The sequence below is a fragment of the Meriones unguiculatus genome (genome assembly GCF_030254825.1).
Source record: "Meriones unguiculatus strain TT.TT164.6M chromosome 13 unlocalized genomic scaffold, Bangor_MerUng_6.1 Chr13_unordered_Contig_107, whole genome shotgun sequence".
NCBI lineage: Eukaryota > Metazoa > Chordata > Mammalia > Rodentia > Muridae > Meriones > Meriones unguiculatus.
The window spans coordinates 376,843-404,768 of record NW_026843581.1 but is presented as its reverse complement, the minus strand read 5'-3'; the positions used below and the strand labels follow the sequence as shown (position 1 = coordinate 404,768).

The 27,926-nt window shown below is 45.8% G+C and overlaps 1 protein-coding gene across 1 annotated transcript in view; it reads left to right on the top strand.

The window, feature by feature from the left end:
- LOC132650527 (cytochrome P450 3A19-like) overlaps positions 1–27,926 on the top strand; it is a 189,734-nt gene that overhangs the window by 90,499 nt on the left and 71,309 nt on the right. The window contains 1 exon segment of the mRNA XM_060375855.1: positions 1,630–1,758. Coding sequence (XP_060231838.1) covers positions 1,630–1,758 — 129 coding nt within the window.

The window sequence follows — 27,926 nt, the reverse complement described above, 5'->3', positions numbered from 1 at the left end:
ACACCTACTTCTCCCCCTACCCCTCCCTCGCTCGCCCCTCCCCGTCCCCATTCCCACCCCCACCCATTCCTCACCCCCACTCTCACCCTTCCACCTCCCCGCTCACCCCGCCCCTCGCCCGCCCCACTCCTCCGTACCCCACCCCCTCCTCTCCCTCCCCCTCCCCTCCCCCACCCCTCTCTTCTCTCCTCCCCTCCTCCTCCTCCCCTCCCCTCCTCCTCCCCTCCCCATCCCTTCACCTCCTCGCTCACCCCCACCCCTCCCCCTCTCCACTCACCTTTGACCCTCCTCCTCCCCCTCCCCTCCTCCTCCCCTTCCCTCCCCCACCTCTCACTCACCCCCACCCCTCCCCCTCACCCCTCACCTTTGACCCTCCCCTCCCCTCTACTTTGACCCTCCCCCTCCCCTTTGACCATTTCTTTCCCTCCCCCTCCCCTTTGACCCTCCCCTCTCCCCTCACCTTTGACCCTCCCCCTCACCTTGACCCTCCCTCCCCTCCCCCAGCACGCTGGCCGCCTTCAGCACGGACGTCCTGGCGGCCGCGGCCTTCAGCGCCGACGTGGACTCGCTGCGCCGTGACCCCCGCGACCCCTTCGTGGAGAAGGCGCGGACGCTGCTGCGCTTCGACTTCCTCAGCCCCGTCTTCCTGGCCGCGGGTGCGGGGGCGGGGCCCCGGGACCTGTGACCCCCCTGTGACCCCCCAGTGACCCCCTGGGATTCCCCTGGGATCCCCCGTGACCCCCTTGTGACCCCTGTGACCCCCGTGACCCCCGGGACCCCGGGACCCCCGTGACCCCCCATGACCCCCCGTGACCCGCCAGTGACCCCGGGACCCCGTGACCCCCTGTGACCTGGGACCCCGGGACCCTATGACCCCGGGACCCCGGGAACCCATGGAGCTCCCATGACCCCCCGTGAACCCCACAAACGCTCCAGGATGTCTGTCTCTGTGTCTCTGTCTCTGTGTCTCTGTCTCTGTGTTGCTCTGTCTCTGTGTCTCTCTGTCTCTGTGTCTCTGTGTCTCTGTGTCTCTGTGTCTCTGTCTCTGTCTCGGTTTCTCTATCTCTGTCTCTGTGTCTCTGTCTCTGTGTCTCTGTGTCTCTGTCTCTGTGTGTCTGTTTCTCTATCTCTGTGTCTCTGTCTCTGTATGTCTCTGTCTCTCTGTCTCTTTCTGTGTCTCTGTGTCTCTGTCTCTGTGTTTCTCTGTGTCTCTGTCTCTCTGTCTCTGTGTCTCTGTGTCTCTCTGTCTCTGTCTCTCTGTGTCTCTGTCTCTGTGTCTCTCTGTCTCTGTCTCTGTGTCTGTCTCTCTGTGTCTCTGTCTCTCTGTCTCTGTGTCTCTGTCTCTGTGTCTCTATGTCTCTGTCTCTGTGTCTCTGTGTCTCTCTGTCTCTCTGTCTCTGTCTCTCTATCTCTGTCTCTATGTCTCTGTCTCTGTGTCTCTGTCTCTGTGTCTCTCTGTCTCTGTCTCTGTGTCTGTCTCTCTGTGTCTCTGTCTCTGTGTCTCTGTGTCTCTGTCTCTGTGTCTCTGTGTCTCTGTCTCTGTCTCTGTCTCTGTGTCTCTGTCCGCCCCGGCGGCCATCTTGCCCCGGCGGCCATCTTTCCCGAGCTCACCCCGCCCCTCCCCCGCAGTCCTCTTCCCGTTCCTGGAGCCCGTGTTCGACCTCCTCAACGTGTCCATGTTCCCCGCGAGACGCCGTGGACTTCTTCCGCGCCTTCCTGGAGAGGGCGAAGGAGCAGCACCGGGAGCCGGGGCGGGAGGTGGGGGCGGGGAGGAGGTGGGGAGGGGGGCGGCGAGGGGGCGGGGAGGGGGTGGGGAGGGGGTGGGGGCGGAGCGGGGGCGGGGAGGGTGGGGGAGGGGTGGGGAGGGTGGGGGAGGGGTGGAGGTGGGGGAGGGGTGGGGAGGGTGGGGGCAGGGAGGGGGTGGGGTGGGGACGGGGTGGGGAAGGGGTGGGAAGGGGGGGAAGGGGGGGCGGGGAGGGGCAGGGGAGGGGGCTGGAGAGTGGGCGGGGGCGGGAGGTGGGGGTGGGGGCTGGGAGAAGGTAGGGGTGGGAGAGACGGTGGGGGCAGGGGGTGGGGGTGGGGGGAGGAAGAGGGGACGGGGGAGGTGGGTGCGTGGGGAAGGGGTGGAGGTGGGGCAGGAGGTGGGGGCAGGGACAAAGCACATGCGGGGGTGGGGCAGGGGGCTGTTCCTCTTCTCTGCTGTGCTGTTACTCTATACTGTGCTGTTACTCTATACTGTGCTGTTTCTCTTCTCTGCTGTGCTGTTACTCTATACTGTGCTGTTACTCTTCTCTGCTGTGCTGTTACTCTATACTGTGCTGTTACTCTATACTGTGCTGTTTCTCTTCTCTGCTGTGCTGTTACTCTATACTGTGCTGTTACTCTTATCTGCTGTGCTGTTCCTCTATACTGTGCTGTTACTCTATACTGTGCTGTTCCTCTTTCTCTGCTGTGCTGTTCCTCTTCTCTGCTGTGCTGTTCCTCTATACTGTGCTGTTCCTCTATACTGTGCTGTTCCTCTATACTGTGCTGTTCCTCTTCTCTGCTGTGCTGTTCCTCTATACTGTGCTGTTCCTCTATACTGTGCTGTTACTCTATACTGTGCTGTTCCTCTTCTCTGCTGTGCTGTTCCTCTCATACTGTGCTGTTACTCTATACCGTGCTGTTACTCTATGCTGTGCTGTTACTCTATACTGTGCTGTTACTCTATACTGTGCTGTTACTCTATACTGTGCTGTTACTCTATACTGTGCTGTTCCTCTATACTGTGCTGTTACTCTTCTCTGCTGTGCTGTTCCTCTATACTGTGCTGTTCCTCTATACTGTGCTGTTCCTCTATACTGTGCTGTTCCTCTTCTCTGCTGTGCTGTTCCTCTATACTGTGCTGTTCCTCTATACTGTGCTGTTCCTCTATACTGTGCTGTTAATCTATACTGTGCTGTTACTCTATACTGTGCTGTTACTCTATACTGTGCTGTTACTCTATACTGTGCTGTTACTCTATACTGTGCTGTTCCTCTATACTGTGCTGTTCCTCTTCTCTGCTGTGCTGTTCCTCTATACTGTGCTGTTCCTCTTCTCTGCTGTGCTGTTACTCTATACTGTGCTGTTCCTCTTCTCTGCTGTGCTGTTACTCTATACTGCGCTGTTCCTCTTCTCTGCTGTGCTGTTACTCTTCTCTGCTGTGCTGTTACTCTATACTGTGCTGTTACTCTATACTGTGCTATTACTCTATACTGCGCTGTTCCTATTCTCTGCTGTGCTGTTACTCTATACTGTGCTGTTCCTCTTCTCTGCTGTGCTGTTACTCTATACTGTGCTGTTACTCTATACTGTGCTGTTACTCTATACTGTGCTGTTTCTCTTCTCTGCTGTGCTGTTACTCTATACTGTGCTGTTACTCTATACTGTGCTGTTTCTCTTCTCTGCTGTGCTGTTACTCTATACTGTGCTGTTCCTCTTCTCTGCTGTGCTGTTACTCTATACTGTGCTGTTACTCTATACTGTGCTGTTACTCTATACTGTGCTGTTACTCTTCTCTGCTGTGCTGTTACTCTATACTGTGCTGTTACTCTATACTGTGCTGTTTCTCTTCTCTGCTGTGCTGTTCCTCTTCTCTGCTGTGCTGTTACTCTATACTGTGCTGTTCCTCTTCTCTTCTGTGCTGTTACTCTTCTATACTGTGCTGTTACTCTTATCTGCTGTGCTGTTTCTCAATACTGTGTTGTTACTCTATACTGTGCTGTTACTCTATACTGTGCTGTTTCTCTTCTCTGCTGGGCTGTTCCTCTTCTCTGCTGTGCTGTTACTCTATACTGTGCTGTTACTATTCTCTGCTTTGCTGCTACTCTATACTGTGCTGTTACACTTCTATACTGTGCTGTTCCTCTATACTGTGCTGTTCCTCTTCTCTGCTGTGCTGTTACTCTATACTGTGCTGTTCCTCTATACCGTGCTGTTCCTCTTCTCTGCTGTGCTGTTCCTCTATACTGTGCTGTTCCTCTTCTCTGCTGTGCTGTTACTCTATACTGCTCTGTTCCTCTTCTCTGCTGTGCTGTTACTCTATACTGTGCTGTTCCTCTTCTCTGCTGTGCTGTTACTCTATACTGCGCTGTTCCTCTTCTCTGCTGTGCTGTTACTCTATACTGTGCTGTTCCTCTTCTCTGCTGTGCTGTTACTCTATACTGTGCTGTTACTCTATACTGTGCTGTTACTCTATACTGTGCTGTTTCTCTTCTCTGCTGTGCTGTTCCTCTTCTCTGCTGTGCTGTTGCTCTATACTGTGCTGTTCCTCTTCTCTTCTGTGCTGTTACTCTTCTATACTGTGCTGTTACTCTTATCTGCTGTGCTGATTCTCAATACTGTGTTGTTACTCTATACTGTGCTGTTACTCTATACTGTGCTGTTTCTCTTCTCTGCTGGGCTGTTCCTCTTCTCTGCTGTGCTGTTACTCTATACTGTGCTGTTACTATTCTCTGCTTTGCTGCTACTCTATACTGTGCTGTTACACTTCTATACTGTGCTGTTCCTCTATACTGTGCTGTTCCTCTTCTCTGCTGTGCTGTTACTCTATACTGTGCTGTTCCTCTATACCGTGCTGTTCCTCTTCTCTGCTGTGCTGTTCCTCTATACTGTGCTGTTCCTCTTCTCTGCTGTGCTGTTACTCTATACTGCGCTGTTCCTCTTCTCTGCTGTGCTGTTACTCTATACTGTGCTGTTCCTCTTCTCTGCTGTGCTGTTACTCTATACTGCGCTGTTCCTCTTCTCTTCTGTGCTGTTACTCTTCTATACTGTGCTGTTACTCTTATCTGCTGTGCTGTTTCTCAATACTGTGTTGTTACTCTATACTGTGCTGTTACTCTATACTGTGCTGTTTCTCTTCTCTGCTGGGCTGTTCCTCTTCTCTGCTGTGCTGTTACTCTATACTGTGCTGTTACTATTCTCTGCTTTGCTGCTACTCTATACTGTGCTGTTACACTTCTATACTGTGCTGTTCCTCTATACTGTGCTGTTCCTCTTCTCTGCTGTGCTGTTACTCTATACTGTGCTGTTCCTCTATACTGTGCTGTTCCTCTTCTCTGCTGTGCTGTTACTCTATACTGTGCTGTTCCTCTATACCGTGCTGTTCCTCTTCTCTGCTGTGCTGTTACTCTATACTGTGCTGTTCCTCTTCTCTGCTGTGCTGTTACTCTATACTGCGCTGTTCCTCTTCTCTGCTGTGCTGTTACTCTATACTGTGCTGTTCCTCTTCTCTGCTGTGCTGTTACTCTATACTGTGCTGTTACTCTATACTGTGCTGTTACTCTATACTGTGCTGTTTCTCTTCTCTGCTGTGCTGTTCCTCTTCTCTGCTGTGCTGTTGCTCTATACTGTGCTGTTCCTCTTCTCTTCTGTGCTGTTACTCTTCTATACTGTGCTGTTACTCTTATCTGCTGTGCTGATTCTCAATACTGTGTTGTTACTCTATACTGTGCTGTTACTCTATACTGTGCTGTTTCTCTTCTCTGCTGGGCTGTTCCTCTTCTCTGCTGTGCTGTTACTCTATACTGTGCTGTTACTATTCTCTGCTTTGCTGCTACTCTATACTGTGCTGTTACACTTCTATACTGTGCTGTTCCTCTATACTGTGCTGTTCCTCTTCTCTGCTGTGCTGTTACTCTATACTGTGCTGTTCCTCTATACCGTGCTGTTCCTCTTCTCTGCTGTGCTGTTCCTCTATACTGTGCTGTTCCTCTTCTCTGCTGTGCTGTTACTCTATACTGCGCTGTTCCTCTTCTCTGCTGTGCTGTTACTCTATACTGTGCTGTTCCTCTTCTCTGCTGTGCTGTTACTCTATACTGCGCTGTTCCTCTTCTCTGCTGTGCTGTTACTCTATACTGTGCTGTTCCTCTTCTCTGCTGTGCTGTTACTCTATACTGTGCTGTTACTCTATACTGTGCTGTTACTCTATACTGTGCTGTTTCTCTTCTCTGCTGTGCTGTTCCTCTTCTCTGCTGTGCTGTTGCTCTATACTGTGCTGTTCCTCTTCTCTTCTGTGCTGTTACTCTTCTATACTGTGCTGTTACTCTTATCTGCTGTGCTGATTCTCAATACTGTGTTGTTACTCTATACTGTGCTGTTACTCTATACTGTGCTGTTTCTCTTCTCTGCTGGGCTGTTCCTCTTCTCTGCTGTGCTGTTACTCTATACTGTGCTGTTACTATTCTCTGCTTTGCTGCTACTCTATACTGTGCTGTTACACTTCTATACTGTGCTGTTCCTCTATACTGTGCTGTTCCTCTTCTCTGCTGTGCTGTTACTCTATACTGTGCTGTTCCTCTATACCGTGCTGTTCCTCTTCTCTGCTGTGCTGTTCCTCTATACTGTGCTGTTCCTCTTCTCTGCTGTGCTGTTACTCTATACTGCGCTGTTCCTCTTCTCTGCTGTGCTGTTACTCTATACTGTGCTGTTCCTCTTCTCTGCTGTGCTGTTACTCTATACTGCGCTGTTCCTCTTCTCTGCTGTGCTGTTACTCTATACTGTGCTGTTCCTCTTCTCTGCTGTGCTGTTACTCTATACTGTGCTGTTACTCTATACTGTGCTGTTACTCTATACTGTGCTGTTACTCTATACTGTGCTGTTTCTCTTCTCTGCTGTGCTGTTCCTCTTCTCTGCTGTGCTGTTACTCTATACTGTGCTGTTCCTCTTCTCTTCTGTGCTGTTACTCTTCTATACTGTGCTGTTACTCTTATCTGCTGTGCTGTTTCTCAATACTGTGTTGTTACTCTATACTGTGCTGTTACTCTATACTGTGCTGTTTCTCTTCTCTGCTGGGCTGTTCCTCTTCTCTGCTGTGCTGTTACTCTATACTGTGCTGTTACTATTCTCTGCTTTGCTGCTACTCTATACTGTGCTGTTACACTTCTATACTGTGCTGTTCCTCTATACTGTGCTGTTCCTCTTCTCTGCTGTGCTGTTACTCTATACTGTGCTGTTCCTCTATACCGTGCTGTTCCTCTTCTCTGCTGTGCTGTTACTCTATACTGTGCTGTTCCTCTTCTCTGCTGTGCTGTTACTCTATACTGTGCTGTTACTCTATACTGTGCTGTTACTCTATACTGTGCTGTTTCTCTTCTCTGCTGTGCTGTTCCTCTTCTCTGCTGTGCTGTTGCTCTATACTGTGCTGTTCCTCTTCTCTTCTGTGCTGTTACTCTTCTATACTGTGCTGTTACTCTTATCTGCTGTGCTGATTCTCAATACTGTGTTGTTACTCTATACTGTGCTGTTACTCTATACTGTGCTGTTTCTCTTCTCTGCTGGGCTGTTCCTCTTCTCTGCTGTGCTGTTACTCTATACTGTGCTGTTACTATTCTCTGCTTTGCTGCTACTCTATACTGTGCTGTTACACTTCTATACTGTGCTGTTCCTCTATACTGTGCTGTTCCTCTTCTCTGCTGTGCTGTTACTCTATACTGTGCTGTTCCTCTATACCGTGCTGTTCCTCTTCTCTGCTGTGCTGTTCCTCTATACTGTGCTGTTCCTCTTCTCTGCTGTGCTGTTCCTCTATACTGTGCTGTTCCTCTATACTGTGCTGTTCCTCTATACTGTGCTGTTCCTCTTCTCTGCTGTGCTGTTCCTCTATACTGTGCTGTTCCTCTATACTGTGCTGTTACTCTATACTGTGCTGTTCCTCTTCTCTGCTGTGCTGTTCCTCTATACTGTGCTGTTACTCTATACCGTGCTGTTACTCTATGCTGTGCTGTTACTCTATACTGTGCTGTTACTCTATACTGTGCTGTTACTCTATACTGTGCTGTTACTCTATACTGTGCTGTTCCTCTATACTGTGCTGTTACTCTTCTCTGCTGTGCTGTTCCTCTATACTGTGCTGTTCCTCTATACTGTGCTGTTCCTCTATACTGTGCTGTTCCTCTTCTCTGCTGTGCTGTTCCTCTATACTGTGCTGTTCCTCTATACTGTGCTGTTCCTCTATACTGTGCTGTTAATCTATACTGTGCTGTTACTCTATACTGTGCTGTTACTCTATACTGTGCTGTTACTCTATACTGTGCTGTTCCTCTATACTGTGCTGTTCCTCTTCTCTGCTGTGCTGTTCCTCTATACTGTGCTGTTCCTCTTCTCTGCTGTGCTGTTACTCTATACTGTGCTGTTCCTCTTCTCTGCTGTGCTGTTACTCTATACTGCGCTGTTCCTCTTCTCTGCTGTGCTGTTACTCTTCTCTGCTGTGCTGTTACTCTATACTGTGCTGTTACTCTATACTGTGCTATTACTCTATACTGCGCTGTTCCTATTCTCTGCTGTGCTGTTACTCTATACTGTGCTGTTCCTCTTCTCTGCTGTGCTGTTACTCTATACTGTGCTGTTACTCTATACTGTGCTGTTACTCTATACTGTGCTGTTTCTCTTCTCTGCTGTGCTGTTACTCTATACTGTGCTGTTACTCTATACTGTGCTGTTTCTCTTCTCTGCTGTGCTGTTACTCTATACTGTGCTGTTCCTCTTCTCTGCTGTGCTGTTACTCTATACTGTGCTGTTACTCTATACTGTGCTGTTACTCTATACTGTGCTGTTACTCTTCTCTGCTGTGCTGTTACTCTATACTGTGCTGTTACTCTATACTGTGCTGTTTCTCTTCTCTGCTGTGCTGTTCCTCTTCTCTGCTGTGCTGTTACTCTATACTGTGCTGTTCCTCTTCTCTTCTGTGCTGTTACTCTTCTATACTGTGCTGTTACTCTTATCTGCTGTGCTGTTTCTCAATACTGTGTTGTTACTCTATACTGTGCTGTTACTCTATACTGTGCTGTTTCTCTTCTCTGCTGGGCTGTTCCTCTTCTCTGCTGTGCTGTTACTCTATACTGTGCTGTTACTATTCTCTGCTTTGCTGCTACTCTATACTGTGCTGTTACACTTCTATACTGTGCTGTTCCTCTATACTGTGCTGTTCCTCTTCTCTGCTGTGCTGTTACTCTATACTGTGCTGTTCCTCTATACCGTGCTGTTCCTCTTCTCTGCTGTGCTGTTCCTCTATACTGTGCTGTTCCTCTTCTCTGCTGTGCTGTTACTCTATACTGCGCTGTTCCTCTTCTCTGCTGTGCTGTTACTCTATACTGTGCTGTTCCTCTTCTCTGCTGTGCTGTTACTCTATACTGCGCTGTTCCTCTTCTCTGCTGTGCTGTTACTCTATACTGTGCTGTTCCTCTTCTCTGCTGTGCTGTTACTCTATACTGTGCTGTTACTCTATACTGTGCTGTTACTCTATACTGTGCTGTTTCTCTTCTCTGCTGTGCTGTTCCTCTTCTCTGCTGTGCTGTTGCTCTATACTGTGCTGTTCCTCTTCTCTTCTGTGCTGTTACTCTTCTATACTGTGCTGTTACTCTTATCTGCTGTGCTGATTCTCAATACTGTGTTGTTACTCTATACTGTGCTGTTACTCTATACTGTGCTGTTTCTCTTCTCTGCTGGGCTGTTCCTCTTCTCTGCTGTGCTGTTACTCTATACTGTGCTGTTACTATTCTCTGCTTTGCTGCTACTCTATACTGTGCTGTTACACTTCTATACTGTGCTGTTCCTCTATACTGTGCTGTTCCTCTTCTCTGCTGTGCTGTTACTCTATACTGTGCTGTTCCTCTATACCGTGCTGTTCCTCTTCTCTGCTGTGCTGTTCCTCTATACTGTGCTGTTCCTCTTCTCTGCTGTGCTGTTACTCTATACTGCGCTGTTCCTCTTCTCTGCTGTGCTGTTACTCTATACTGTGCTGTTCCTCTTCTCTGCTGTGCTGTTACTCTATACTGCGCTGTTCCTCTTCTCTGCTGTGCTGTTACTCTATACTGTGCTGTTCCTCTTCTCTGCTGTGCTGTTACTCTATACTGTGCTGTTACTCTATACTGTGCTGTTACTCTATACTGTGCTGTTACTCTATACTGTGCTGTTTCTCTTCTCTGCTGTGCTGTTCCTCTTCTCTGCTGTGCTGTTACTCTATACTGTGCTGTTCCTCTTCTCTTCTGTGCTGTTACTCTTCTATACTGTGCTGTTACTCTTATCTGCTGTGCTGTTTCTCAATACTGTGTTGTTACTCTATACTGTGCTGTTACTCTATACTGTGCTGTTTCTCTTCTCTGCTGGGCTGTTCCTCTTCTCTGCTGTGCTGTTACTCTATACTGTGCTGTTACTATTCTCTGCTTTGCTGCTACTCTATACTGTGCTGTTACACTTCTATACTGTGCTGTTCCTCTATACTGTGCTGTTCCTCTTCTCTGCTGTGCTGTTACTCTATACTGTGCTGTTCCTCTATACCGTGCTGTTCCTCTTCTCTGCTGTGCTGTTCCTCTATACTGTGCTGTTCCTCTTCTCTGCTGTGCTGTTACTCTATACTGCGCTGTTCCTCTTCTCTGCTGTGCTGTTACTCTATACTGTGCTGTTCCTCTTCTCTGCTGTGCTGTTACTCTATACTGCGCTGTTCCTCTTCTCTGCTGTGCTGTTACTCTATACTGTGCTGTTCCTCTTCTCTGCTGTGCTGTTACTCTATACTGTGCTGTTACTCTATACTGTGCTGTTACTCTATACTGTGCTGTTACTCTATACTGTGCTGTTTCTCTTCTCTGCTGTGCTGTTCCTCTTCTCTGCTGTGCTGTTACTCTATACTGTGCTGTTCCTCTTCTCTTCTGTGCTGTTACTCTTCTATACTGTGCTGTTACTCTTATCTGCTGTGCTGTTTCTCAATACTGTGTTGTTACTCTATACTGTGCTGTTACTCTATACTGTGCTGTTTCTCTTCTCTGCTGGGCTGTTCCTCTTCTCTGCTGTGCTGTTACTCTATACTGTGCTGTTACTATTCTCTGCTTTGCTGCTACTCTATACTGTGCTGTTACACTTCTATACTGTGCTGTTCCTCTATACTGTGCTGTTCCTCTTCTCTGCTGTGCTGTTACTCTATACTGTGCTGTTCCTCTATACCGTGCTGTTCCTCTTCTCTGCTGTGCTGTTACTCTATACTGTGCTGTTCCTCTTCTCTGCTGTGCTGTTACTCTATACTGTGCTGTTACTCTATACTGTGCTGTTACTCTATACTGTGCTGTTTCTCTTCTCTGCTGTGCTGTTCCTCTTCTCTGCTGTGCTGTTGCTCTATACTGTGCTGTTCCTCTTCTCTTCTGTGCTGTTACTCTTCTATACTGTGCTGTTACTCTTATCTGCTGTGCTGATTCTCAATACTGTGTTGTTACTCTATACTGTGCTGTTACTCTATACTGTGCTGTTTCTCTTCTCTGCTGGGCTGTTCCTCTTCTCTGCTGTGCTGTTACTCTATACTGTGCTGTTACTATTCTCTGCTTTGCTGCTACTCTATACTGTGCTGTTACACTTCTATACTGTGCTGTTCCTCTATACTGTGCTGTTCCTCTTCTCTGCTGTGCTGTTACTCTATACTGTGCTGTTCCTCTATACCGTGCTGTTCCTCTTCTCTGCTGTGCTGTTCCTCTATACTGTGCTGTTCCTCTTCTCTGCTGTGCTGTTACTCTATACTGCGCTGTTCCTCTTCTCTGCTGTGCTGTTACTCTATACTGTGCTGTTCCTCTTCTCTGCTGTGCTGTTACTCTATACTGCGCTGTTCCTCTTCTCTGCTGTGCTGTTACTCTATACTGTGCTGTTCCTCTTCTCTGCTGTGCTGTTACTCTATACTGTGCTGTTACTCTATACTGTGCTGTTACTCTATACTGTGCTGTTACTCTATACTGTGCTGTTTCTCTTCTCTGCTGTGCTGTTCCTCTTCTCTGCTGTGCTGTTACTCTATACTGTGCTGTTCCTCTTCTCTTCTGTGCTGTTACTCTTCTATACTGTGCTGTTACTCTTATCTGCTGTGCTGTTTCTCAATACTGTGTTGTTACTCTATACTGTGCTGTTACTCTATACTGTGCTGTTTCTCTTCTCTGCTGGGCTGTTCCTCTTCTCTGCTGTGCTGTTACTCTATACTGTGCTGTTACTATTCTCTGCTTTGCTGCTACTCTATACTGTGCTGTTACACTTCTATACTGTGCTGTTCCTCTATACTGTGCTGTTCCTCTTCTCTGCTGTGCTGTTACTCTATACTGTGCTGTTCCTCTATACCGTGCTGTTCCTCTTCTCTGCTGTGCTGTTCCTCTATACTGTGCTGTTCCTCTTCTCTGCTGTGCTGTTACTCTATACTGCGCTGTTCCTCTTCTCTGCTGTGCTGTTACTCTATACTGTGCTGTTCCTCTTCTCTGCTGTGCTGTTACTCTATACTGCGCTGTTCCTCTTCTCTGCTGTGCTGTTACTCTATACTGTGCTGTTCCTCTTCTCTGCTGTGCTGTTACTCTATACTGTGCTGTTACTCTATACTGTGCTGTTACTCTATACTGTGCTGTTACTCTATACTGTGCTGTTTCTCTTCTCTGCTGTGCTGTTCCTCTTCTCTGCTGTGCTGTTACTCTATACTGTGCTGTTCCTCTTCTCTTCTGTGCTGTTACTCTTCTATACTGTGCTGTTACTCTTATCTGCTGTGCTGTTTCTCAATACTGTGTTGTTACTCTATACTGTGCTGTTACTCTATACTGTGCTGTTTCTCTTCTCTGCTGGGCTGTTCCTCTTCTCTGCTGTGCTGTTACTCTATACTGTGCTGTTACTATTCTCTGCTTTGCTGCTACTCTATACTGTGCTGTTACACTTCTATACTGTGCTGTTCCTCTATACTGTGCTGTTCCTCTTCTCTGCTGTGCTGTTACTCTATACTGTGCTGTTCCTCTATACCGTGCTGTTCCTCTTCTCTGCTGTGCTGTTACTCTATACTGTGCTGTTACTCTATACTGTGCTGTTACTCTTCTCTGCTGTGCTGTTCCTCTATACTGTGCTGTTACTCTTCTCTGCTGTGCTGTTCCTCTATACTGTGCTGTTACTCTTCTCTGCTGTGCTGTTCCTCTATACTGTGCTGTTCCTCTATACTGTGCTGTTACTCTATACTGTGCTTTTACTCTATACTGTGCTGTTACTCTTCTCTGCTGTGCTGTTCCTCTATTCTGTGCTGTTCCTCTATACTGTGCTGTTACTCTATACTGTGCTGTTACTCTTCTCTGCTGTGCTGTTACTCTATACTGTGCTGTTTCTCTATACTGTGCTGTTACTCTATACTGTGCTGTTACTCTATACTGTGCTGTTACTCTTCTCTGCTATGCTGTTCCTCTTCTCTGCTGTGCTGTTCCTCTATACTGTGCTGTTCCTCTATACTGTGCTGTTACTCTTCTCTGCTATGCTGTTACTCTATACTGTGCTGTTCCTCTTCTCTGCTGTGCTGTTACTCTATACTGTACTGTTACTCTATACTGTGCTGTTACTCTATACTGTGCTGTTACTCTATACTGTGCTGTTTCTCTTCTCTGCTGTGCTGTTCCTCTTCTCTGCTGTGCTGTTACTCTATACTGTGCTGTTCCTCTTCTCTTCTGTGCTGTTACTCTTCTATACTGTGCTGTTACTCTTATCTGCTGTGCTGTTTCTCAATACTGTGTTGTTACTCTATACTGTGCTGTTTCTCTTCTCTGCTGGGCTGTTCCTCTTCTCTGCTGTGCTGTTACTCTATACTGTGCTGTTACTATTCTCTGCTTTGCTGCTACTCTATACTGTGCTGTTCCTCTATACTGTGCTGTTCCTCTTCTCTGCTGTGCTGTTCCTCTATACTGTGCTGTTCCTCTATACTGTGCTGTTACTCTATACTGTGCTGTTCCTCTTCTCTGCTGTGCTGTTCCTCTATACTGTGCTGTTACTCTTCTCTGCTGTGCTGTTCCTCTATACTGTGCTGTTCCTCTATACTGTGCTGTTCCTCTATACTGTGCTGTTCCTCTTCTCTGCTGTGCTGTTCCTCTATACTGTGCTGTTCCTCTATACTGTGCTGTTCCTCTATACTGTGCTGTTAATCTATACTGTGCTGTTACTCTATACTGTGCTGTTACTCTATACTGTGCTGTTACTCTATACTGTGCTGTTCCTCTATACTGTGCTGTTCCTCTTCTCTGCTGTGCTGTTCCTCTATACTGTGCTGTTCCTCTTCTCTGCTGTGCTGTTACTCTATACTGTGCTGTTCCTCTTCTCTGCTGTGCTGTTACTCTATACTGCGCTGTTCCTCTTCTCTGCTGTGCTGTTACTCTTCTCTGCTGTGCTGTTACTCTATACTGTGCTGTTACTCTATACTGTGCTATTACTCTATACTGCGCTGTTCCTATTCTCTGCTGTGCTGTTACTCTATACTGTGCTGTTCCTCTTCTCTGCTGTGCTGTTACTCTATACTGTGCTGTTACTCTATACTGTGCTGTTACTCTATACTGTGCTGTTTCTCTTCTCTGCTGTGCTGTTACTCTATACTGTGCTGTTACTCTATACTGTGCTGTTTCTCTTCTCTGCTGTGCTGTTACTCTATACTGTGCTGTTCCTCTTCTCTGCTGTGCTGTTACTCTATACTGTGCTGTTACTCTATACTGTGCTGTTACTCTATACTGTGCTGTTACTCTTCTCTGCTGTGCTGTTACTCTATACTGTGCTGTTACTCTATACTGTGCTGTTTCTCTTCTCTGCTGTGCTGTTCCTCTTCTCTGCTGTGCTGTTACTCTATACTGTGCTGTTCCTCTTCTCTTCTGTGCTGTTACTCTTCTATACTGTGCTGTTACTCTTATCTGCTGTGCTGTTTCTCAATACTGTGTTGTTACTCTATACTGTGCTGTTACTCTATACTGTGCTGTTTCTCTTCTCTGCTGGGCTGTTCCTCTTCTCTGCTGTGCTGTTACTCTATACTGTGCTGTTACTATTCTCTGCTTTGCTGCTACTCTATACTGTGCTGTTACACTTCTATACTGTGCTGTTCCTCTATACTGTGCTGTTCCTCTTCTCTGCTGTGCTGTTACTCTATACTGTGCTGTTCCTCTATACCGTGCTGTTCCTCTTCTCTGCTGTGCTGTTCCTCTATACTGTGCTGTTCCTCTTCTCTGCTGTGCTGTTACTCTATACTGCGCTGTTCCTCTTCTCTGCTGTGCTGTTACTCTATACTGTGCTGTTCCTCTTCTCTGCTGTGCTGTTACTCTATACTGCGCTGTTCCTCTTCTCTGCTGTGCTGTTACTCTATACTGTGCTGTTCCTCTTCTCTGCTGTGCTGTTACTCTATACTGTGCTGTTACTCTATACTGTGCTGTTACTCTATACTGTGCTGTTTCTCTTCTCTGCTGTGCTGTTCCTCTTCTCTGCTGTGCTGTTGCTCTATACTGTGCTGTTCCTCTTCTCTTCTGTGCTGTTACTCTTCTATACTGTGCTGTTACTCTTATCTGCTGTGCTGATTCTCAATACTGTGTTGTTACTCTATACTGTGCTGTTACTCTATACTGTGCTGTTTCTCTTCTCTGCTGGGCTGTTCCTCTTCTCTGCTGTGCTGTTACTCTATACTGTGCTGTTACTATTCTCTGCTTTGCTGCTACTCTATACTGTGCTGTTACACTTCTATACTGTGCTGTTCCTCTATACTGTGCTGTTCCTCTTCTCTGCTGTGCTGTTACTCTATACTGTGCTGTTCCTCTATACCGTGCTGTTCCTCTTCTCTGCTGTGCTGTTCCTCTATACTGTGCTGTTCCTCTTCTCTGCTGTGCTGTTACTCTATACTGCGCTGTTCCTCTTCTCTGCTGTGCTGTTACTCTATACTGTGCTGTTCCTCTTCTCTGCTGTGCTGTTACTCTATACTGCGCTGTTCCTCTTCTCTGCTGTGCTGTTACTCTATACTGTGCTGTTCCTCTTCTCTGCTGTGCTGTTACTCTATACTGTGCTGTTACTCTATACTGTGCTGTTACTCTATACTGTGCTGTTACTCTATACTGTGCTGTTTCTCTTCTCTGCTGTGCTGTTCCTCTTCTCTGCTGTGCTGTTACTCTATACTGTGCTGTTCCTCTTCTCTTCTGTGCTGTTACTCTTCTATACTGTGCTGTTACTCTTATCTGCTGTGCTGTTTCTCAATACTGTGTTGTTACTCTATACTGTGCTGTTACTCTATACTGTGCTGTTTCTCTTCTCTGCTGGGCTGTTCCTCTTCTCTGCTGTGCTGTTACTCTATACTGTGCTGTTACTATTCTCTGCTTTGCTGCTACTCTATACTGTGCTGTTACACTTCTATACTGTGCTGTTCCTCTATACTGTGCTGTTCCTCTTCTCTGCTGTGCTGTTACTCTATACTGTGCTGTTCCTCTATACCGTGCTGTTCCTCTTCTCTGCTGTGCTGTTCCTCTATACTGTGCTGTTCCTCTTCTCTGCTGTGCTGTTACTCTATACTGCGCTGTTCCTCTTCTCTGCTGTGCTGTTACTCTATACTGTGCTGTTCCTCTTCTCTGCTGTGCTGTTACTCTATACTGCGCTGTTCCTCTTCTCTGCTGTGCTGTTACTCTATACTGTGCTGTTCCTCTTCTCTGCTGTGCTGTTACTCTATACTGTGCTGTTACTCTATACTGTGCTGTTACTCTATACTGTGCTGTTACTCTATACTGTGCTGTTTCTCTTCTCTGCTGTGCTGTTCCTCTTCTCTGCTGTGCTGTTACTCTATACTGTGCTGTTCCTCTTCTCTTCTGTGCTGTTACTCTTCTATACTGTGCTGTTACTCTTATCTGCTGTGCTGTTTCTCAATACTGTGTTGTTACTCTATACTGTGCTGTTACTCTATACTGTGCTGTTTCTCTTCTCTGCTGGGCTGTTCCTCTTCTCTGCTGTGCTGTTACTCTATACTGTGCTGTTACTATTCTCTGCTTTGCTGCTACTCTATACTGTGCTGTTACACTTCTATACTGTGCTGTTCCTCTATACTGTGCTGTTCCTCTTCTCTGCTGTGCTGTTACTCTATACTGTGCTGTTCCTCTATACCGTGCTGTTCCTCTTCTCTGCTGTGCTGTTACTCTATACTGTGCTGTTACTCTATACTGTGCTGTTACTCTTCTCTGCTGTGCTGTTCCTCTATACTGTGCTGTTACTCTTCTCTGCTGTGCTGTTCCTCTATACTGTGCTGTTACTCTTCTCTGCTGTGCTGTTCCTCTATACTGTGCTGTTCCTCTATACTGTGCTGTTACTCTATACTGTGCTGTTACTCTATACTGTGCTGTTACTCTTCTCTGCTGTGCTGTTCCTCTATTCTGTGCTGTTCCTCTATACTGTGCTGTTACTCTATACTGTGCTGTTACTCTTCTCTGCTGTGCTGTTACTCTATACTGTGCTGTTTCTCTATACTGTGCTGTTACTCTATACTGTGCTGTTACTCTATACTGTGCTGTTACTCTTCTCTGCTATGCTGTTCCTCTTCTCTGCTGTGCTGTTCCTCTATACTGTGCTGTTCCTCTATACTGTGCTGTTACTCTTCTCTGCTATGCTGTTACTCTATACTGTGCTGTTCCTCTTCTCTGCTGTGCTGTTACTCTATACTGTACTGTTACTCTATACTGTGCTGTTACTCTATACTGTGCTGTTACTCTATACTGTGCTGTTTCTCTTCTCTGCTGTGCTGTTCCTCTTCTCTGCTGTGCTGTTACTCTATACTGTGCTGTTCCTCTTCTCTTCTGTGCTGTTACTCTTCTATACTGTGCTGTTTCTCTTCTCTGCTGGGCTGTTCCTCTTCTCTGCTGTGCTGTTACTCTATACTGTGCTGTTACTATTCTCTGCTTTGCTGCTACTCTATACTGTGCTGTTACACTTCTATACTGTGCTGCTACTCTATACTGTGCTGTTACACTTCTATACTGTGCTGTTACTTTATACTGTGCTGTTGCACTTCTATACTGTGCTGTTACTCTTCTATACTGTCCTGTTCCTCTTCTCTGCTGTGCTGTTACTCTTCTATACTGTTCTGTTCCTCTTCTCTGCTGTGCTGTTACTCTTCTATACTGTGCTGTTCCACTTCTCTGCTGTGCTGTTCCTCTTCTCTGCTGTGCTGTTACTATTCTCTGCTGTGCTGTTACTCTATACTGTGCTGTTACTCTATACTGTGCTGTTCCTCTTCTCTGCTATGCTGTTCCACTTCTCTGCTGTGCTGGTCCTCTTCTCTGCTGTGCTGTTACTCTATACTGTGCTGTTTCTCTTCTCTGCTGTCCTGTTACTCTATACTGTGCTGTTACTCTTCTCTGCTGTGCTGTTCTTCTTCTCTGCTGTGTTGTTAATCTATACTGTGGTGTTACTCTATACTGTGGTGTTACTCTATGCTGTGCTGTTAGTCTATACTGTGGTGTTACTCTATGCTGTGCAGTTACTCTATACTGTGCTGTTCCTCTATGCTGTGCTGTTACTCTATACTGTGCTGTTACTCTATACTGTGCTGTTACTCTATACTGTGCTGTTACTCTATACTGTGCTGTTCCTCTTCTCTTCTCTGCTGTTACTCTTCTATACTGTGCTGTTCCTCTTCTCTGCTGTGCTGTTACTCTATACTGTGCAGTTACTCTATACTGTGCTGTTACTCTATACTGTGCTGTTACTCTATACTGTGCTGTTCCTCTTCTCTGCTGTGCTGTTACTATTCTCTGCTGTGCTGCTACTCTATACTGTGCTGTTACACTTCTATACTGTGCTGTTACTCTATACTGTGCTGTTGCTTTTCTATACTGTGCTGTTACTCTTCTCTGCTGTGCTGTTACTCTTCTATACTGTGCTGTTGCTCTTCTCTGCTGTACTGTTCCTCTTCTCTGCTGTGCTGTTCCTCTATACTGTGCTGTTCCTCTATACTGTGCTGTTCCTCTATACTGTGCATTTCCTCTATACTGTGCTGTTCCTCTATACGGTGCTGTTACTCTATCCTGTGCTGTTACTCTATACTGTGCTGTTCCTCTTCTCTGCTGTGCTGTTACTCTATAGTGTGCTGTTACTCTATACTGTGCTGTTCCTCTTTGCTGTGCTGTTCCTCTTCTCTGCTGTGCTGTTACTCTTCTATACTGTGATGTTACTCTATACTGTGCTGTTACTCTATACTGTGCTGTTTCTCTTCTCTGCTGTGCTGTTACTCTGTACTGTGCTGTTACTCTATACTGTGCTGTTACTCTATACTGTGCTGTTACTCTATACTGTGCTGTTTCTCTTCTCTGCTGTGCTGTTATTCTATACTGTGCTGTTACTCTATACTGTGCTGTTACTCTATACTGTGCTGTTACTCTATACTGTGCTGTTCCTCTTCTCTGCTGTGCTTTTCCTCTTCTCTACTGTGTTGTTTCTCTTCTCTGCTGTCCTGTTACTCTATACTGTGCTGTTACTCTTCTCTGCTGTGCTGTTCCTCTTCTATATTGTGCTGTTCCACTTCTCTGCTGTGCTGTTCCTCTTCTCTGCTGTGCTGTTACTATTCTCTGCTGTGCTGTTACTCTATACTGTGCTGTTACTCTATACTGTGCTGTTTCTCTTCTCTGCTGTGCTGTTTCTCTTCTCTGCTGTGCTGTTACTCTATACTGTGCTGTTCCTCTTCTCTGCTGTGCTGTTCCTCTTCTATACTGTGCTGTTCCACTTCTCTGCTGTGCTGTTCCTCTTCTCTGCTGTGCTGTTACTATTCTCTGCTGTGCTGTTACTCTATACTGTGCTGTTACTCTATACTGTGCTGTTTCTCTTCTCTGCTGTGCTGTTTCTCTTCTCTGCTGTGCTGTTACTCTATACTGTGCTGTTACTCTTCTCTGCTGTGCTGTTCCTCTTCTATACTGTGCTGTTCCACTTCTCTGCTGTGCTGTTCCTCTTCTCTGCTGTGCTGTTACTATTCTCTGCTGTGCTGTTACTCTATACTGTGCTGTTACTCTATACTGTGCTGTTCCTCTTCTCTGCTATGCTGTTCCACTTCTCTGCTGTGCTGGTCCTCTTCTCTGCTGTGCTGTTACTCTTCTCTGCTCTGCTGTTACTCTATACTGTGCTGTTCCTTTTCTCTGCTGTGCTGTTACTCTATACTGTGCAGTTACTCTATACTGTGCTGTTCCTCTATACTGTGCTGTTCCTCTTCTCTTCTGTGCTGTTACTCTTCTATACTGTGCTGTTCCTCTTCTCTGCTGTGCTGTTCCTCTATACTGTGCTGTTCTTCTCTGCTGTGCTGTTACTCTATACTGTGCTGTTACTCTATACTGTGCTGTTACTCTATACTGTGCTGTTACTCTTCTCTGCTGTGCTGTTACTCTATACTGTGCTGTTCCTCTTCTATATTGTGCTGTTCCACTTCTCTGCTGTGCTGTTACACTTCTCTGCTCTGCTGTTACTCTATACTGTGCTGTTCCTCTTCTCTTCTGTGCTGTTACTCTTCTATACTGTGCTGTTACTCTTATCTGCTGTGCTGTTTCTCAATACTGTGTTGTTACTCTATACTGTGCTGTTACTCTATACTGTGCTGTTTCTCTTCTCTGCTGGGCTGTTCCTCTTCTCTGCTGTGCTGTTACTCTATACTGTGCTGTTACTATTCTCTGCTTTGCTGCTACTCTATACTGTGCTGTTACACTTCTATACTGTGCTGTTACTCTATACTGTGCTGTTGCACTTCTATACTGTGCTGTTACTCTTCTATACTGTTCTGTTCCTCTTCTCTTCTGTGCTGTTACTCTTCTATACTGTGCTGTTCCTCTTCTCTGCTGTGCTGTTCCTCTATACTGTGCTGTTCCTCTTCTCTGCTGTGCTGTTACTCTATACTGTGCTGTTACTCTATACTGTGCTGTTACTCTATACTGTGCTGTTACTCTATACTGCGCTGTTCCTCTTCTCTGCTGTGCTGTTACTCTATACTGTGCTGTTCCTCTTCTCTGCTGTGCTGTTCCTCTTCTATACTGTGCTGTTCCACTTCTCTGCTGTGCTGTTCCTCTTCTCTGCTGTGCTGTTACTATTCTCTGCTGTGCTGTTACTCTATACTGTGCTGTTACTCTATACTGTGCTGTTACTCTATACTGTGCTGTTACTCTATACTGTGCTGTTACTCTATACTGTGCTGTTACTCTATACTGCGCTGTTCCTCTTCTCTGCTGTGCTGTTCCTCTTCTATACTGTGCTGTTCCACTTCTCTGCTGTGCTGTTCCTCTTCTCTGCTGTGCTGTTACTATTCTCTGCTGTGCTGTTACTCTATACTGTGCTGTTCCTCTATACTGTGCTGTTTCTCTTCTCTGCTGTGGTGTTACTCTATACTGTGCTGTTACTCTATACTGTGCTGTTACTCTATACTGTGCTGTTACTCTATACTGCGCTGTTCCTCTTCTCTGCTGTGCTGTTACTCTATACTGTGCTGTTCCTCTTCTCTGCTGTGCTGTTACTCTATACTGTGCTGTTCCTCTTCTCTGCTGTGCTGTTCCTCTTCTATACTGTGCTGTTCCACTTCTCTGCTGTGCTGTTCCTCTTCTCTGCTGTGCTGTTACTATTCTCTGCTGTGCTGTTACTCTATACTGTGCTGTTACTCTATACTGTGCTGTTACTCTATACTGTGCTGTTACTCTATACTGCGCTGTTCCTCTTCTCTGCTGTGCTGTTACTCTATACTGTGCTGTTCCTCTTCTCTGCTGTGCTGTTCCTCTTCTATACTGTGCTGTTCCACTTCTCTGCTGTGCTGTTCCTCTTCTCTGCTGTGTTGTTACTATTCTCTGCTGTGCTGTTACTCTATACTGTGCTGTTACTCTATACTGTGCTGTTACTCTATACTGTGCTGTTTCTCTTCTCTGCTGTGGTGTTCCTCTTCTCTGCTGTGCTGTTACTATTCTCTGCTGTGCTGTTACTCTATACTGTGCTGTTACTCTATACTGTGCTGTTCCTCTTCTCTGCTATGCTGTTCCTCTTCTCTGCTGAGCTGGTCCTCTTCTCTGCTGTGCTGTTACTCTTCTCTGCTCTGCTGTTACTCTATACTGTGCTGTTTCTCTTCTCTGCTGTCCTGTTACTCTATACTGTGCTGTTCCTCTTCTCTGCTGTGCTGTTCCTCTTCTCTGCTGTGTTGTTAATCTATACTGTGGTGTTACTCTATACTGTGGTGTTACTCTATGCTGTGCTGTTAGTCTATACTGTGCAGTTACTTTATGCTGTGCTGTTACTCTATACTGTGCTGTTACTATATGCTGTGCTGTTACTCTATACTCTGCTGTTACTCTATACTGTGCTGTTACTCTATACTGTGCTGTTACTCTATACTGTGCTGTTCCTCTTCTCTTCTCTGCTGTTACTCTTCTATACTGTGATGTTACTCTATACTGTGCTGTTACTCTATACTGTGCTGTTTCTCTTCTCTGCTGTGCTGTTACTCTGTACTGTGCTGTTACTCTATACTGTGCTGTTACTCTATACTGTGCTGTTACTCTATACTGTGCTGTTACTCTATACTGTGCTGTTTCTCTTCTCTGCTGTGCTGTTATTCTATACTGTGCTGTTACTCTATACTGTGCTGTTACTCTATACTGTGCTGTTACTCTATACTGTGCTGTTCCTCTTCTCTGCTGTGCTTTTCCTCTTCTCTACTGTGCTGTTTCTCTTCTCTGCTGTCCTGTTACTCTATACTGTGCTGTTACTCTTCTCTGCTGTGCTGTTCCTCTTCTATATTGTGCTGTTCCACTTCTCTGCTGTGCTGTTCCTCTTCTCTGCTGTGCTGTTACTATTCTCTGCTGTGCTGTTACTCTATACTGTGCTGTTACTCTATACTGTGCTGTTTCTCTTCTCTGCTGTGCTGTTTCTCTTCTCTGCTGTGCTGTTACTCTATACTGTGCTGTTCCTCTTCTCTGCTGTGTTGTTCCTCTTCTATACTGTGCTGTTCCACTTCTCTGCTGTGCTGTTCCTCTTCTCTGCTGTGCTGTTACTATTCTCTGCTGTGCTGTTACTCTATACTGTGCTGTTACTATTCTCTGCTGTGCTGTTACTCTATACTGTGCTGTTACTTTATACTGTGCTGTTCCTCTTCTCTGCTATGCTGTTCCACTTCTCTGCTGTGCTGGTCCTCTTCTCTGCTGTGCTCTTACTCTTCTCTGCTCTGCTGTTACTCTATACTGTGCTGTTCCTTTTCTCTGCTGTGCTGTTACTCTATACTGTGCAGTTACTCTATACTGTGCTGTTACTCTATACTGTGCTGTTACTCTATACTGTGCTGTTCCTCTTCTCTGCTGTGCTGCTACTCTATACTGTGCTGTTACACTTCTATACTGTGCTGTTACTCTATACTGTGCTGTTGCTTTTCTATACTGTGCTGTTACTCTTCTCTGCTGTGCTGTTACTCTTCTATACTGTGCTGTTGCTCTTCTCTGCTGTGCTGTTCCTCTTCTCTGCTGTGCTGTTCCTCTATGCTGTGATGTTACTCTATACTGTGCTGTTACTCTATACTGTGCTGTTACTCTATACTGTCCTGTTACTCTATACTGTGCTGTTACTCTATACTGTGCTGTTCCTCTTCTCTGCTGTGCTGTTACTCTATACTGTGCTGTTCCTCTATACTGTGCGGTTACTCTATGCTGTGCTGTTACTCTATACTGTGCTGTTCCTCTTCTCTGCTGTGCTGTTACTCTATACTGTGAAGTTCCTCTTCTCTGCTGTGCTGTTCCTCTATGCTGTGCTGTTACTCTATACTGTGCGGTTACTCTATACTGTGCTGTTACTCTATACTGTGCTGTTCCTCTTCTCTCCTGTGCTGTTACTCTATACTGTGCTGTTACTCTTCTCTGCTGTGCTGTTACTCTATACTGTGCTGTTACTCTTCTCTGCTGTGCTCTTACTCTTCTCTGCTGTGCTGTTCCTCTATACTGTGCTGTTCCTCTATACTGTGCTGTTCCTCTATACTGTGCTGTTCCTCTTCTCTGCTGTGCTGTTACTCTATACTGTGCTGTTACTCTTCTCTGCTGTGCTGTTACTCTATACTGTGCTGTTACTCTATACTGTGCTGTTCCTCTTCTCTGCTGTGCTGTTACTCTATACTGTGCTGTTACTCTATACTGTGCTGTTACTCTATACTGTGCTGTTACTCTATACTGTGCTGTTTCGCTTCTCTGCTGTGCTGTTACACTTCTCTGCTCTGCTGTTACTCTATACTGTGCTGTTCCTCTTCTCTTCTGTGCTGTTACTCTTCTATACTGTGCTGTTACTCTTTTCTGCTGTGCTGTTTCTCAATACTGTGTTGTTACTCTATACTGTGCTGTTACTCTATACTGTGCTGTTTCTCTTCTCTGCTGGGCTGTTCCTCTTCTCTGCTGTGCTGTTACTCTATACTGTGCTGTTACTATTCTCTGCTTTGCTGCTACTCTATACTGTGCTGTTACACTTCTATACTGTGCTGTTACTCTATACTGTGCTGTTGCACTTCTATACTGTGCTGTTACTCTTCTATACTGTTCTGTTCCTCTTCTCTGCTGTGCTGTTACTCTTCTATACTGTGCTGTTCCTCTTCTCTGCTGTGCTGTTCCTCTATACGGTGCTGTTCCTCTTCTCTGCTGTGCTGTTACTCTATACTGTGCTGTTACTCTATACTGTGCTGTTACTCTATACTGTGCTGTTACTCTATACTGCGCTGTTCCTCTTCTCTGCTGTGCTGTTACTCTATACTGTGCTGTTCCTCTTCTCTGCTGTGCTGTTCCTCTTCTATACTGTGCTGTTCCACTTCTCTGCTGTGCTGTTCCTCTTCTCTGCTGTGCTGTTACTATTCTCTGCTGTGCTGTTACTCTATACTGTGCTGTTACTCTATACTGTGCTGTTACTCTATACTGTGCTGTTACTCTATACTGTGCTGTTACTCTATACTGTGCTGTTACTCTATACTGCGCTGTTCCTCTTCTCTGCTGTGCTGTTCCTCTTCTATACTGTGCTGTTCCACTTCTCTGCTGTGCTGTTCCTCTTCTCTGCTGTGCTGTTACTATTCTCTGCTGTGCTGTTACTCTATACTGTGCTGTTCCTCTATACTGTGCTGTTTCTCTTCTCTGCTGTGGTGTTACTCTATACTGTGCTGTTACTCTATACTGTGCTGTTACTCTATACTGTGCTGTTACTCTATACTGCGCTGTTCCTCTTCTCTGCTGTGCTGTTCCTCTATACTGTGCTGTTACTCTATACTGTGCTGTTACTCTATACTGCGCTGTTCCTCTTCTCTGCTGTGCTGTTACTCTATACTGTGCTGTTCCTCTTCTCTGCTGTGCGGTTCCTCTTCTATACTGTGCTGTTCCACTTCTCTGCTGTGCTGTTCCTCTTCTCTGCTGTGCTGTTACTATTCTCTGCTGTGCTGTTACTCTATACTGTGCTGTTACTCTATACTGTGCTGTTACTCTATACTGTGCTGTTTCTCTTCTCTGCTGTGGTGTTCCTCTTCTCTGCTGTGCTGTTACTATTCTCTGCTGTGCTGTTACTCTATACTGTGCTGTTACTCTATACTGTGCTGTTCCTCTTCTCTGCTATGCTGTTCCTCTTCTCTGCTGAGCTGGTCCTCTTCTCTGCTGTGCTGTTACTCTTCTCTGCTCTGCTGTTACTCTATACTGTGCTGTTTCTCTTCTCTGCTGTCCTGTTACTCTATACTGTGCTGTTCCTCTTCTCTGCTGTGCTGTTCCTCTTCTCTGCTGTGTTGTTAATCTATACTGTGGTGTTACTCTATACTGTGGTGTTACTCTTTGCTGTGCTGTTAGTCTATACTGTGCAGTTACTTTATGCTGTGCTGTTACTCTATACTGTGCTGTTACTATATGCTGTGCTGTTACTCTATACTCTGCTGTTACTCTATACTGTGCTGTTACTCTATACTGTGCTGTTACTCTATACTGTGCTGTTCCTCTTCTCTTCTCTGCTGTTACTCTTCTATACTGTGATGTTACTCTATACTGTGCTGTTACTCTATACTGTGCTGTTTTTCTTCTCTGCTGTGCTGTTACTCTGTACTGTGCTGTTACTCTATACTGTGCTGTTACTCTATACTGTGCTGTTACTCTATACTGTGCTGTTTCTCTTCTCTGCTGTGCTGTTATTCTATACTGTGCTGTTACTCTATACTGTGCTGTTACTCTATACTGTGCTGTTACTCTATACTGTGCTGTTCCTCTTCTCTTCTCTGCTTTTACTCTTCTATACTGTGCTGTACCTCTTCTCTGCTGTGCTGTTACTCTATACTGTGCAGTTACTCTATACTGTGCTGTTACTCTATACTGTGCTGTTACTCTATACTGTGCTGTTCCTCTTCTCTGCTGTGCTGTTACTATTCTCTGCTGTGCTGCTACTCTATACTGTGCTGTTACACTTCTATACTGTGCTGTTACTCTATACTGTGCTGTTGCTTTTCTATACTGTGCTGTTACTCTTCTCTGCTGTGCTGTTACTCTTCTATACTGTGCTGTTGCTCTTCTCTGCTGTACTGTTCCTCTTCTCTGCTGTGCTGTTCCTCTATACTGTGCTGTTCCTCTATACTGTGCTGTTCCTCTATACTGTGCTGTTCCTCTATACTGTGCTGTTACTCTATACGTTGCTGTTACTCTATCCTGTCCTGTTACTCTATACTGTGCTGTTCCTCTTCTCTGCTGTGCTGTTACTCTATAGTGTGCTGTTACTCTATACTGTGCTGTTCCTCTTTGCTGTGCTGTTCCTCTTCTCTGCTGTGCTGTTACTCTTCTATACTGTGATGTTACTCTATACTGTGCTGTTACTCTATACTGTGCTGTTTCTCTTCTCTGCTGTGCTGTTACTCGGTACTGTGCTGTTACTCTATACTGTGCTGTTACTCTATACTGTGCTGTTTCTCTTCTCTGCTGTGCTGTTTCTCTTCTCTGCTGTGATGTTACTCTATACTGTGCTGTTACTCTTCTCTGCTGTGCTGTTACTCTATACTGTGCTGTTACTCTTCTCTGCTGTGCTGTTCCTCTTCTAAACTGTGCTGTTCCACTTCTCTGCTCTGCTGTTCCTCTTCTCTGCTGTGCTGTTACTATTCTCTGCTGTGCTGCTACTCTATACTGTGCTGTTACTCTTCTATATTGTGCTGTTCCTCTATACTGTGCTGTTACTCTATACTGTGCTGTTCCTCTTCTCTGCTGTGCTGTTCCTCTATACTGTGCTGTTCCTCTATACAGTGCTGTTACTCTATACTGTGCTGTTAATCTATACTGTGCTGTTACTCTATAGTGTGCTGTTACTCTATACTGTGCGGTTACTCTATACTGTGCTGTTCCTCTATACTGTGCGGTTACTCTATACTGTGCTGTTACTCTATACTGTGCTGTTCCTCTTCTCTGCTGTGCTGTTACTCTATACTGTGAAGTTCCTCTTCTCTGCTGTGCTGTTCCTCTATGCTGTGCTGTTACTCTATACTGTGCTGTTACTCTATACTGTCCTGTTACTCTATACTGTGCTGTTACTCTATACTGTGCTGTTACTCTTCTCTGCTGTGCTGTTACTCTATACTGTGCTGTTCCTCTATACTGTGGGGTTACTCTATACTGTGCTGTTACTCTATACTGTGCTGTTCCTCTTCTCTGCTGTGCTGTTACTCTATACTGTGAAGTTCCTCTTCTCTGCTGTGCTGTTCCTCTATGCTGTGCTGTTACTCTATACTGTGCTGTTACTCTATACTGTGCTGTTACTCTTCTCTGCTGTGCTGTTACTCTATACTGTGCTGTTCCTCTATACTGTGCTGTTACTCTTCTCTGCTGTGCTGTTCCTCTATTCTGTGCTGTTACTCTATACTGTGCTGTTACTCTATACTGTGCTGTTACTCTTCTCTGCTGTGCTGTTACTCTATACTGTGCTGTTTCTCTATACTGTGCTATTCCTCTTCTCTGCTGTGCTGTTACTCTATACTGTGCTGTTCCTCTATACTGTGCTGTTCCTCTTCTCTGCTGTGCTGTTACTCTATACTGTGCTGTTACTCTTCTCTGCTGTGCTGTTACTCTATACTGTGCTGTTACTCTTCTCTGCTGTGCTGTTTCTCTTCTCTGCTGTGCTGTTACTATTCTCTGCTGTGCTGTTACTCTATACTGTGCTGTTACTCTTCT